This window comes from Callospermophilus lateralis, chromosome 18, assembly GCF_048772815.1.
Source record: "Callospermophilus lateralis isolate mCalLat2 chromosome 18, mCalLat2.hap1, whole genome shotgun sequence".
Taxonomy (NCBI): Eukaryota; Metazoa; Chordata; class Mammalia; order Rodentia; family Sciuridae; genus Callospermophilus; species Callospermophilus lateralis.
This window is the reverse complement of record NC_135322.1, coordinates 37,468,644-37,483,082: the sequence shown is the minus strand read 5'-3', so window position 1 is coordinate 37,483,082 and position 14,439 is coordinate 37,468,644. Positions and strand designations below refer to the sequence as shown.

Genomic DNA, 14,439 nt, shown 5'->3' with positions numbered 1-14,439 from the left:
GATTAAATAGAGAAGGAGAAGAAACAGTTCTTCCTTGAAGCAGAATTCTATAGAAAAACTGTTACAGATAAGCTTTAGTATCCGATTAAAATCAATGGGTGACAATTTGAGGAGAAATTGGATTTTTGAGATTCCTCAAGATATTTGTTAAGTATAGGGGCAAAAATATAGTGGAAAAACACATCATAAACTATCTAAACAATTAAAATCAACATCATTAGTAATAAGAGACTGAAATCTTGAACTACATTGTGAGAAAGACAAATAATTTCTGTTACTCCAGTCTAAAATACACTATCTCAATCCAATCATGTGAAAACACAAGACAAACCCAAATCAAAGGATATATGGCAAAACAATTATTCAATGTTTTTCAAGGTACCAAGATAAAAATTTCTAACAACCTGTTACAAACTATAGGAGGTTAAGGAGAAAGAACAACCAATTACAATGTGGAATCCTGAAACAAAAATGTACACTAGTGAAAAAACTGGTAAAATTCAATCAACAATAGTCAGCCTCCTACATTCATGGATTCTGCATCCATGGACTCAACTAACATTGGATGGAAAATAAAAAACTTGTGTCTGTACTAAACAAGTATGGACTTTTCTGCCTTGTAATTATTCCCTAAACAATACAACTATTTGCATAGTATTTATATTGTATTAGGTATTAAAAGGAATCTAGATATGAATCAAACTCTAGGAGAATATATATAGGTTATATGTAAATACTACCCAATTTATTTAAAGACTTGAGCATCCTTGGGTTTTAATATTCTCTGATGTCCTAGAACCAATCCCATGTGTGTAATGGAGTTATGCTAACATTAATTTCCTGATCTGATGATTTTAATTAGTTAGGTTAAGATTTTAACATTGGGAGAGGCAGGGTGAGAAAAATATGCAAACTTGTTGTTTATTTATTTATTTATTTTTGCAACTTGTCTGTAAGTCTAAATGTAATTCAAAAAAAAAGCAACACTATATTAAAAAAAAAAGTCAAGGAAATATTGGTACAGACTACAATCACAATTTGAGAATTTATATAGTACCCCAGAGGTACATAAATCCTATTAGGAGATAATTGTGGACATTTAAGAAATAAATACAAATACTTAATTTTTTTTCAGTATTTGCTATTGTGTTTTCAAATAATTATTAGATCACTAGGACATAACACTATCTTTTAACAGACCTGAAAGTATAATGAAACCTACTTGCATCAGCTAGTATTTGGGTAATCAAGTGATTAGCTACTGGACAGACTGACAAAAACATTTGTAAGAAAATAAATTAAAAGGCTGGAGTTGTGGCTCAATGGTAGAGCACTTGCCTGGCATGTGTGAGGCCCTAGGTTCAATCCTCAGCACCACATATAAATAAACAAACAAACAAATAAACAAACAAATAAAAATAAAAGATCCATTTAAATAAAAGAAAATTAAAATAAGAAACATAAGTAAAGCTGGGGTTAACCCCCTACACTGGTAGAGCACTTGCCTACCTATCACATGTGAGCCACTGGGTTAAATCCTGAGTATCACACCATAAATAAATAAATAAACAAACAAATAAATAAATAAAATGAATATATGTGTCCATCTACAACTAAAAATATTTGTGTATACCCACATGTATACACATATAGTTTGTGTGTGCACATGAACACACATACGGAAACCTACATGGAATTTACGTCTTTTATAAAAACACACATGCATACACACACACACACACACACACACACACACACACACGAATGATATGGTTCACACAAGGGACAAGAGAGGTCAAACTAGAAAATAAATTTTGTGTGTGCATCTATACTTTTGCAATACTGGGGATCAAATCCAAGGCCTTGCCCATGTTAGGTAAGTGGTCTACCACTGAGTCATACTTTCAGCCCCACCACTTAAATAATAGTCAATAAAAAAAATGGAGACAGGGCTGGGGTTGTGGCTCAGGGATTGAGCACTTGCTAGCACATACAAAGCCCTGGGTTCCTTCCTTAGCACTACAAAAAAAATCAATCAGTAAAAAAAGGTAATGTGAAAAAAAAAAAGAGAAAACTGCTCATACTGAGCATTATTGACAGGAACTGCTACAGGATGAGAATGAGTTATTTCTCTGGGCTTTGAAGACATTAAAATTCATTCCAGAATAGTTCCTTAACTAAGATTAATTCATTATCTTTTTTTTTTTTTAAGATAGCCCTAAGTGGAGATCATATACAAAAATTCTTTAAAATGTCTCACAAGATGGGGCTTCATTTCTTGAAAAATTATTCAGGTAAATAATTCCTTTAGCAAAGTTTCTAAAATATGGACTAAAGCCATAGGTTAGTTCTGTTTAGCAAAATCTATCCTTTACCTTCCACTCATTCCTAATCATAAATCTGTGGTCAAATGTGAAATATCTTAAAATTCAGTATTTTTTTATTCTCTTTATAGACAAATTTTAATAGTATGATTAAGAAATGGAGGATCTTTAAGCATAGGTTATTTAAAATTCTGAAATATTTCTGAATTTTAGTGATTTTGCTTCTTTAACCAAAACAAGGGAGAAAATTTATACATACCTTCTTTGGAAGGAAGACGACAAACCCTCCGACACATGGACATGAATGCATATAAATATTTCTCCAAACTTTCATCAGTTTTCTTATGTAACCTAGCCATAGCTCTAAATTTTGTCCAATCAAATTGGCCTCGATCGGGGTCAAAAACAACTCCAAATGTAGATACAACTCGATAAAAGTCAGCTTCTTCTCTTCTGGTCCATCTATTTTGATTCAGATTAAAGTAAAAACCACATTGGTCAATATACATTATTACTGAAATGTAATGGCTATCACACAAACTTAAAACATTTCTAGTACTTAACACTTTATTTTTGCTACTGAGGATTGAACCCAGGGGAATTCAATCACTGAACCACATCCCCGGGCCTTTTTATATTTTATTTTGAGACAGGGTCTTGCTAAATTCCTTAGGGCCTTGCCAAGTTGCTGAGGCAGGCTTTGAACTGGTGATCCTTCTGCCTCAGCCTTCCAAACTGCTGGGATTACAGGTACTCACCACAACACCCAGCAGTACCTAACACCTTAAAACACACTTTTTATGGCGGGGAGGGGCTTATGGGGGAATGATTCCAGGAGCATTCCACCTCTGAGCTACTTACCCAGTCCTTTAAAAAAAAAAAAAAAAATTGAGACAGGGTGTTGCTAAGTTGCCAAGGTTGGCCTTAAACTTATGATCCTCCTGCCTCAACTTCTTAAATTCCTGGGATTATAGGCATGTACCACCATGCCCAGGTATTTTCAACCACATTTATAGTATAAGGTAGTATTTATTATTGTATGAGTTACAGAAATAAGGAATTTTAGGAGGGGACAGATAACGAAAGGATCAGTTCAGACATGAACAATTAAGAAAAACACCACTGAGTAGGTGGCATTTCACAAGGTAATATGGGACAAGAATAAGATGGGGGAGCAGTGTTAGTAAGATAGCATGGAAAAAGCAAAGTATAAAGTACTTTATTTTTTGGGGATGACGAGGATATGGCTCATACACGTGACAAAGCAAGAGAAAGTGGGGTCAAATAACGAAATGCTTTAAATGCCTGGCTTAATAACCTCTTTTTAGGTAACATAACCTAAAAAGGGTAATGTTATCATCATAAATCACAGATCTCCAAACTTTTCGATTTATAAAAACTTTTCCTTGCTTAACTCACTGAATTGTGTTAGTGAAAAAAAGCATATGACAAAGAACTTAGAAATATATTAATGAGTCATTTTTTTATCATAGTTATACATTAATGACAATGTAAAAATAAAAACATCAAGTCTAGGAAGCCAATCAACTCATATGAACCTTAGACCTGAGTGATAAGAACAGGGATGGAATAGGAATGGAGTGGGGCAGTGGTAAGTACCTGTAATCATAGCCTCAGGAGGCTAAGACAGGAGGAACACAAGTTCAAGGCCAGCCTTAGCAACTTAGCAAGGCTCTAAACAAGTTAGTGAGAACCTATCTCCAAATAAAAAATAAAGGGGCTGGGACTGTGGCTCAGTGGTAGAGTGCTTGCCTGGCACATTCGAGACCCTGAGTTTGATCTTCAGCACCACATAAAAAGGAATAAAATAAAGGTATTGTGTCCAACTACATCTAAAAAATAAATATTTAAAAAATGAAAAATAAAAAGGGCTGGGGATGTGGCTTAGTGACTAAGTTCAATCATTAGTACAAATAAAAACAACAAAAAAAAAAATTGGGGTACTAAGTTAAGACTAGGTAATACATTCTGGTAAAAGGAATTATATTGAGAAAAGTTAGAAATGAACTGAAGCCTAACTGAAAAGAACTTTGACTTTAGGCTTAAAAATATAAGATTTCATATCTATTTTAAACAAGGAGCCACTGAACACCATGATAAAACTATTTATTATTCTAGGAAGACTAATATGGATCCAACAAACTGAGGGAAAATGTGTACAATATATTAATGATGGCCATAAATTGTTTGTTTGCATTGAGACATGGAATCTATTTCCTTTCCCTTACATCTGGGCTGGCCCTGTGACATTTTTGACCAAGACAAAGTGGCAGAAGTGACACTATATAATTGATGAGACTGGGTCTTAAGAAATCAGCAGCAACTGGCTTTGCTACTTTCTTGTTTGGAATAATCTGTCTTACAATTAGGGTTCCCAGCTGGCAACTAGCACCAACTGCCAGCTATGTGAGTGAGTGAGGTCAATCTCCCATCTATTTCAGAACCCCAGCCTATGCTTGCATACAAAATAGATGAAACACTTGGTCAACTCAAACAATCAAAAGAAATAAATGAATACTATTTCAACATGTTTTAGGATAGTCTATTGTACATTGGATAACTTGAATAATATATTTACAAAGGTAATATTTAAAACTTAAGCTAGGATAGCTAAATTCTTAGGTTTCATACAATGATTTATGTTCCAGAGAATATCCTATAAACCAGGTTTAACAAGGAGGCTAGAGTACTGATTAACATTGCTATTCTTTTCCATGCACTCTTTTTCTAAAGAAGTTGGAAACTTTTGGAATAAGAGAAGTTTGCCTGTCTTCTTTACAAGGTCTCTTGCATTTTCTTTTCATTAACACCAGTAGTTTCTAAGGACACATTCTTGTATGAATTAGAGGTGAACTTGCTTTCCATATATTCTTACATTCTGTAATTGTCTTAATATAAAATAAGAGAACAGAATTTATTTCACACAATTCAAACTTCTGTTGTATTGATAGTTTTATTCTTGGGTTTGCTCTGCATCTCCTTTTAAAAAATAACTCAATGTTCCTAAAATGAAAAGAGTGATTAAATATGAAGTATGGCTAATAACTATAAGATGCAATAATCTTTATTAGTTTTATCATAATTCTTCATATGTAAGTGAGTATATTGAAAAAGAACTTTATTTTGATCAGTTAGCAAGATAATCACATCCTAACAGGCTTCAGAATAAACAAATATATTTTGATACTATATTAAATACTTAGGGGCTGGGGGCATAGTTCAATGACAGAGCACTCTAGTCTAGAATGTATGACTTCTTGCATATATCCCCTTGAAAAAAATTAGTGCTATTATCTTACCTCTGTTGTCTTTCTATCTTGGCTGCCATTTTAGGATTAAGAGTGGATTCATCATAAAGAGGATGCATTACACTGGCAGGCACTGAGAAGGTTGGTTGTATCTGCTGGATTTGTCTGTTTTTATTAGTACGCTGATACGCAGTGATGAGTCGTCTCAACCGTGTGGTTAAAGCTGACTGAGTAGGCCAATAAATTTTATCACCCTCCATCAGTTGACCATCTATATTTAAATTCATATTAAGTTAATCTCAATTTAATTAGAAACAAAACATTTTTAGTTATTGGGAGGAATATACACCTTAGAAATTCATTATGATAATGTTGTAGCTTTTAAGATTTTCTTTACATAATAAATATAGGATCTAATACTTTGCTCACAGGTATAATAATACAATAATGCCATAATTAATGTTTACCTGTTCACATTAAGCAACCCCACTTTCTTAGCTGAACTATAGGAGGCAGAGGCATGGATTTCCAGGGAGGGATAAGCGTATTCCAGCAACAATTTGTTTCTTTCTTAATATTGGAAGGAAGTAGAAGTTTTGGATCATGCTTAGAAAAGCTTTGTAGAAACTTTTATACATAACTGGGAAGTGATGGTCATCATTATCCAAAGTACGTGTATGAAGACAAGAATTGGTATGAATATACTTTGTATACAATGAGAGACATGAAAAATTGTGCTCTATATGTGTAATATGAATTTAATGCATTTTGCTGTCATATAATTAAAAAATTAATTAAAAAACAATAAAAAGGATGGTTCCTCATGTACATATGGAAAGCATAAGAAATTGAATGTATTGCTACATTAACACTTGATGATGTGTTGATAAAGTCTCCCATATAAGTTTATTAATAATCAAGCCATAGAATCACCGGTATCAATGCTACAGAAACCCAGTGACCCACTGAGTAAAGATGTGCAACAACTAAAAACATTGTTAAATTAAAAAATCAACGAATGTATCTTATGATTACAAATATATTCAATAAAGAATTTACATACATAGCAATATTATAAAACTGGGATTGTTTATTGATCTCATAGTGTCATGAGAATGTGAAATTACAAAAATACAAAATAAAGAAATAAATGCAACTTACCTCCATCTGCTATAACAAGATCTCCGGGTGAGGAAACATCATCCTTTAAAACAGAAAAAAATTGCCACAGGTAATTGGGTTAAGAGAATCAATCTTCTTTGTAATAGAGAATGTTTTTTGTAATAGAATCAATAATTAATTTAGCAAAAATAAAACTTGTAATACCTCATTCCCAATTCTCAGCCTGACACTCTAGACCAGTCACTGTTTGCTTAAGACTATTTACTTTTCTATTATTATTTTTAAAACAGTATTTTTCTCCTCTATTTTTCCAAATATGTCATAGGATTTATTGCTAATTTTTTTTCTCTGTGTACCAACTCTCAAAAAGTTTATTCATTTTCATATTTGACAACCTACAAATCCTTTCTTTTTTAGCCTTGAATAGTTTACTTGTACTGTAGTTCCAATTTTTGTCCATCATCAGAGTGTCTTCAATTAGGCAGCCTAACAATATATTATACTTAGTACTCTGGCAATCTATTTCAATGTCTATTAATTTCTATTATCATTTTAGAAAAGTCAGAAGTTAGAATTATCATAATTTCTGTGTAGAAGGGCTCTTTGTTTCAATTCAGATTGTGGCATCTCTTCTTCTTAATTAATTTGGTACCAGGGATTGAACCCAGTGGTGCTTAACCATCGAGCCACTTCCCCAGCTATTTTTTTACATTTTATTTCAAGACAGGGTCTTGCTAAGCATAGAGCCACATTAAGATGCTGAGGCTGGCTTTGAACTTGTGATCCTCCTGCTTCAGCCTCCAAAACTGCTAGGATTACAGGTGTGTGCCACTGCAACTGGCTGATCATGGCTTTAAAAAATTTTTTTAAATTATTTATTATTTTTATGTGACTGGCCACATAGAGTCCTACACACCTCTCCAGTACCACTCACCTGGAGAAGTTTCCCTGGATGCCAGCTACTGTTTTCTCTCCCTTCCCAAACAGATCCAACTTGGACTGTAGCTGCACTGCCTCATAACAAGGAGATTCTGATGGTTTCTTTCTTTTTTCTTTTTGGTACTAAGGATTGAATGCAGAGGTACTTTACCACTACATGCCCAAACCTTTGTATTTTTTATTTTAAGGCAGGGTCTCACTAAGTTGTTTAGGGCCTTGCTAAATTGCTGAGGTTAGCCTTGAACTTGGGATCCTCCTGCCTCAAGCCTTCCAAGCTGCTGGGATTATAGGTGTGCACCACTAAGCCCGGCTTGATGTTGATGTTTTAAAACTTCTTTTGTTTGTCTTATTTGTAGAAACTCCAGGATGTTTTTATAGAGTGAATTTAGTTTCATTTATCTTGCAAAGACTCATTTTATTTCTTAAATCTGGGATTCATATCTTTCAAGAGCTGGAAATTTTTCAGATAATATACTTTCCATTATGCTGGTTATTAATTAATCATCTCTCTTCTCAATATTTATTGCCTTTCTAAACTGTTTAAATATGTTTTCCTCTACTAGCCAGTATGATGTTAAGCTTTGTCAACAGAAGGAAGTAGAGAAATCACATAAGAGAAAAAGATTTTTCCTTTCTAGTTCTGGTGAGCTCAGCTCTCACCATATAAGATGCTTCCTGAGTGCCCACTTCCTGTAATTTGAGCAGTTTATTTAGCATCTACTGGCCCCAAATTTTTCCCCCCAGCTACCTCTGACTTGGGCAGACTTACAACAAAGTATCCATACAACTTCCTTGACAACTCTAGAGGGCAGATTTCCAGCAAGTGGGAATCAGTACAGCAGCACAACAACTTTTTTTTGCCATTCAGTGAGCCATAGCAATGTCCTCCCAACAAAGTCTGGGCTGAGGCTCTGGGTAGACGGGGGTCTACCTTGGATGCTCTACTTTAGTCCTAAGAGAGGAAGATGCTCCTTCAATTCATGATTCCTAAATTTCTTAGAATTCTCTTTTTAAAAATATTTTTTAGTTGTAGATGGACACAATGCCTTTATTTATTTATTTATTTATTTGTGATGCTGAGGATTGAACCCAGTGCCTCATACATGTGAGGCAAGTGCTCTTTCACTGAGCCACAATCCTAGCCCTCTTAGAGTTCCCTGTAACTTTCAGTATTATTCTTTCATTATTGCAATCACAAAATAATAAATAAGTATTTACATTAAACAGTTTGAATTACATGTGGTTTCTCTCTACTCCGGAATGAGCCATTGCACACCACTTTCAGAATTTCCTTAAATCTGTTTTACAAAGCATTTCTTCTCTCATGAGGTATATCTAATTTGTTTGTCTAACAAAATGCTTAACCTAAGCAGTGAGTTTTAAATGGAAATGACTACATTTCTCATTGTTACATGTATATACAATAATTTTTCACATATTCCTTGTCTATTTCTTCACATATTCCTTGTCTATTTCTTGGGTCTGACTATGTTCCCTAGGCTGGCCTCAAACTTCCAGGGTAATCATTTCTCCTATGCAGCTGGAATTACAGGTATATGACACTGTACCTGACTTTCCTAGTCTTTTAAAATCATCTTGTCTTTTATTTAGTTCCTGGTTCTTTATGGTGTTTAATCATTTAAAATTTTGCTTATTTTCTATTTCAATGGATGCATTATCAGAAATTCTCAAGACTCTAGCGGCTACAGTTGTGGCTCAGTGGTAGTGATTTACCTAGCATGTGTGGAGCAATGGGTTTCATCCTCAGCACCACATAAAAAAATTTAAAAATTGGCTGGGGATGTGGCTCAAGCGCGCTCGCCTGGCATGCGTAAGGCCCGGGTTCAATCCTTAGCATCACATACAAAAAACAAAGATGTTGTGTCTGCTGAGAACTGAAAAAATGAATATTAAAAATTCTCTCTCTCTCTTAAAAAAAAAAAAAACCAAAAAACTTTCATAATAAATGATATTTAAAAAAATTAAAAATTAACAAATAAGATCAAGATTAAAAAAAAAAAGTTATTGCCTATAATCCCAGTGGCTCAGGAGGCTGAGGTAGGAGGATTGTAAGTTCAAAGCCAGCCTCAGCAAAAGTGAGGCACTAAGCAACTCAGTGAGACCCTGTCTCTAAATAAAATAAAAAATAGGACTGGGGATGTGGCTTAGTGGATAAGTGCCCCTGAGTTCATTACCTGGTAGCCCCCCACCGCGAAAAAAAAAAAAAAGTTAAAAAAATTCTCAGAACTCTAAACTTGTTCTTTGTTATATGTTAACATATTTTATGGCAAACTTTTTTTTTTTATTTTTATTTTTTTTAAGCAGGAAACAGTTTTATTTGGCTGCAGCCAGGTCCAGAGGGTACAGCCTTTGCTGTAATCAATCAATCCCCTGAACCCCGAGTTCAGGGAGGTCCAGGGATTTATACCCAGCATGTAAGGGGAGGGGCTCAGAAGTTCTCAGTCTGCAGAAGTTCACATAAAAGCAGCGTTTTCTTTCACTGTTCTGGGCATTATGGCAAACTTTTCCTCATGTATTTTTTAAATGTTGGCTTCATCTTCAGCAATCATGTAATCTGCATTAAAGAAGTTGTTGCTTATGGAGTTGTTTTTCCTGCCCCTGCCCTGGCTCCCATATTGGGGATCAAACCTAGGGTCTGATACTTGCTAAACAAATGCTCTACTGCTGAGCAATACACCCAGCATTTTTCAAACAGGATGTTGCTAATTCATCCAGGTTGGCCTTACATTTATGACCCTCCTGTTCCTCAACCTCCTGAGTAGCTAAGATTACAGGCATGTGACACTGTACCTAGCTAAGGACCTCCTGTTTATTTACATTCTTTTCTTGAGGGTTCCTGGATTAAGCAGATGAAGTAAAAGAACCAAACCATAAACCCATAAGAAGGTAGTCTTATGGTTATAAATTATTAATGGAGATAATATTTTTTTTCCTACCCAGAACCCATGTTGAAATAAATTTCCCTGTTCTTATCTTGTGATGTTTGTCCAAAAAATACTGGCCGTTGAGAGTCCAGACTTCATACAGTATTTTAGTTCACATTATAAATACACACTGACATGAACATTCTCTCTCATTCTCATATTTAATGTTCTTAGTAACCATGAGGAACATGACAAACTGAAGTAACATCTAATCTTTTACCATACTCTCATAAATATTATAGAAATCCTCATCTTCTTCAATATCCTTTTCCCCATTCATGGATTATTTTCCTCCAATTCTTCTTCCTTTTGAAATTCTATGAATAGAACACTTATTAACTATGCTGTAGCTGCTTATAATTCCTCTAGGATCTATCCTCTATTTCAAACCACCTTATATAGATACAGTTTCTCTTAATGTATGCCTTTAGCATCTAATTATTACTTTGTTTGGGAATTTTGGCCCTGGACACTGTTTATCTTAGCTTGAAGATGTGTAGCATGTGGGCAAAATCCATAACAGCCACATGTCCAAATCAGCTTTTGTTTTGTCTAGGAGAGGAGATCAAACAAATTCAAAATAATTATTTGTGATGTTTGTCAACTGAAGTTGATCACTTGCTTAGCTAATCTTCTGAGAAACAGAAGAATCATATATTCAGAAAACATACAAAGGAAAAACTTGAAAGAAAAGCATAGAAGAGAAACCAAGGAACACCTAAAACGCAGAATTTTAAAATATGATCCAAAGCATACCTCTATATCATCTTTAAAGATGGCTGGGGCAGGCTTGTATTCTGGATCTTCCACATCCCTGTTAAAATTACAACAAATGCTATAATTATTTTAACAAATATGATTTCTATTTACAGAACAAACAAATGAAATTTCACTAGAAGAATCTGTTAGTTTAAGAATCGAAATGAGGGCTGCTCAAGCGGTAGCGCAGTCGCCCGGCATGCGTGCGGCCCGGGTTCGAGCCTCAGCCCCACATACAAACAAAGATGTTGTGTCCGCCGAAAAACTAAAAATAAATATTGAAATTCTCTCTCTCTCTTTAAAAAAAAAAAAAAAAATCGAAATGAAATCTGTTTTCTAGCTAAAGTAGGGCAAGCCATATCATAAATGCTACTATATGGCAAGTAAGAAAAGAGCTAGTACCAATTTATTCTTATTCCCAATTCAATATTAAATGTATTCTATTATTATCCTTGAAATGTCTCCTATTTTTCTCTTTTGGGGAGAATCGAAAGATGATGTAAGGCCTTATAACAGGGATAGTGAACAATTATCTTTCTCTGCAACTATTATATTCTTGCCATTCTTTTTCCCTCTTTTGTCCCTAGAATTTTATGGACTAGTGGCCATGATACACTACTAGAGTGAAAAACATAAAAGACTCATCAAAGAAACAGGTATTGTAAGGAGAGGTGGTGCAACCTGTCATCCCAGAGATTCAGGAGGCTGAGGCAAGAAGTTTTTGCAAGTTCAAGGCCAGCCCAAGCAACTTACCCAGACCCTCTCTTGAAATAAAACATACAAAGAACTGGAGATATGCTTCTGTATACAGCTCTCCTGAATTTAAACCCCAGCACCAAGTGGTTGGGGGGACAATTGTATGGGCTGGGGTACAGCTTAGTGGTCAAGCATGTGTTTAGCACGCATAACATCCTGGGTTCAATCCTAGGCACCAAAACCAAAACAGGTCATACAATCTGTTCCTTATCCTACTTTGTATGGTAAAGTACTAAAGTATTAATAGCTCTTTGAGATTTTGAACTTCAATTAATTATCTTATTTCTACATCATTTAAGGATAAACCTGACTGAGTTGAACAGAAGACATACACGGAGAATTCATGACTCTGAAATGTACATACCCATCCATAAAATCATTGGCTCTCTGTTCAGCAGCAACTGCTTTATCATCAGGTTTTCCCACTCTTTCCAAGAAGCATAATGCTGGGTCTGCTCGGATAGTGTTATATTTTTCATACCCTGAAAGTGTCACCAATTACAAAGGAAAAAAGATTAAAAGAAGGAAGACATGTAAATATATGCATTCTCACATTTTTGGTGGGTGATATTCCTGAACTAAAGGGACCATATATTAAAATGAGAAAAATTGAGTCATATTTTCTAGAAATTATCACAAATATTACATGATCTGATAATAATTATTTATAAAAACTTAGATGAAATTCTGTTAAGAAAAACAGAATAAACTGATCATACACACACACATATTTCATAAATTAATTTTTCTTGAGAGGGGAAATGTGTAAAATGTACATCCGAGAGAGAAAGGTCATGAATACCACCCTCTAATGAGGAAATGTAGTAACTGATGGACCTAGTTTGATAGTAGTTTAATATTTCTAATACAGAATATATTTAAAAGTATTATAAGAATAAAGCTATAAGAGGAAATCAATAAACTGAGAACTATTTGAATAATATTGTACATAGAAAGGGTTCCCCCTATCTTAACTCTTACTTACCATGTTTAAAAACCCCTATAAGGAGAGACTTATCAGCGTCAAAGTCCCACCACTCAGCAGGAACTTCTGAATGGTCTGGTTCTGGTACCCAAACATCAATATCACTTAAAAAAAAAAAAATCATGATAAAGCACAATGAATTACTTTTTATGGTATTGGGGGATGAACCCAGAGTATACTAGCACTGAACTGCATTTCCAGACCTGTTTATATTTTATTTTGAGACAGGCTCTAAGTTTCTAAGGCTAGACTGATATAGGTGTTCCAGTGCATCTGACAGATATAATTATTACAAACAAGAAAAAAAAAAGAAGGCAAATATTTATGTAGTTTTGAAAGCAATGTGGTTTTTTTAAGAAAGAGATTAAGTTTCAATAAGGTTTATTAAGGAATCATATTCTTTCAACTTACAACTTGCCAAAAATTATCTGGTTGAAATATGTCATTTTGCATATAATAGCCCTGAAAGTGTAAATGAATTGTTTTACACTGCAAAACAAATTGTTTCTTCTATACCACTTTTTGCTAAGAAAATAAAAAAAATGTCAAGTTTAACTAAAATACATAAATATGCTTATACAAATAATTCTACGCTATGAGAATATAGTACCAAAAATTATAATAATAAATTCAGAATATTTTGGCAACTTGGCTGTTTTTTATGAGTAAGAAAGAAGTATAATACTGGCAAATTTTGCAAATGCAACTTTCTTCTCCTGTGCCTAACATTTGAAAATTATTATTTTCTCAGAGACCTTTCCTAAGTAACAAATATAATATCTCTAAAACAGAAGTCATACGTACAAAACAGTTGAAATTTTCAATTCTTTACCCTAGTAATTGAAATCATTGTCTCCTTTAGCCCAGCATGTATTTGTGTTTGACAATTATTAGCAAATAAGTATCATCAATTCTTATCTATATTTACATTTTCTTTTATTATATTCAATATTCAAAGGGGTAAAAAATCAAATGGAATAAATTACTACATAAAATCATATGATAATTGATTATAATTATCATAATTATTATATTTGATATACATGAATTATCAATTTTACAGAATTAGAGATACAATAAAATCCAATAAAGTATACTGAGTAGAATTTCATCTGTCTTGTTAGTATACTTTCATGAATTGACTAACAAAGACCTATAGATTTAAAGAAATGAAGAATTTCCTATTCAAAATAGATTCTATGACAAAAGTTCATTTTGTAGATTGGCTGTTGTTGGGAACACAAAATAAATTTTCATATAAAAATAAACTGATAAATAGTGTACATGTTCCTAGATTAAAGAATATGATATGTCACTATTAAAATACTTGAAACAAAAGA

The 14,439-nt window shown here is 33.8% G+C and overlaps 1 protein-coding gene across 12 annotated transcripts in view; it reads right to left on the bottom strand.

The window, feature by feature from the left end:
- Positions 1-14,439, bottom strand: part of Chd9 (chromodomain helicase DNA binding protein 9) — a 248,528-nt gene that overhangs the window by 24,307 nt on the left and 209,782 nt on the right. For all 12 annotated transcript variants that reach the window (XM_076839115.2, XM_076839124.2, XM_076839121.2 and 9 more), the window contains 6 exons: positions 13,100-13,203; positions 12,479-12,596; positions 11,356-11,413; positions 6,755-6,797; positions 5,645-5,864; positions 2,584-2,786 (listed from right to left, as the gene is read on the bottom strand). In XM_076839115.2, coding sequence (XP_076695230.2) covers positions 2,584-2,786; positions 5,645-5,864; positions 6,755-6,797; positions 11,356-11,413; positions 12,479-12,596; positions 13,100-13,203 — 746 coding nt within the window. The remainder of the gene's footprint in view (positions 1-2,583; positions 2,787-5,644; positions 5,865-6,754; positions 6,798-11,355; positions 11,414-12,478; positions 12,597-13,099; positions 13,204-14,439) is intronic.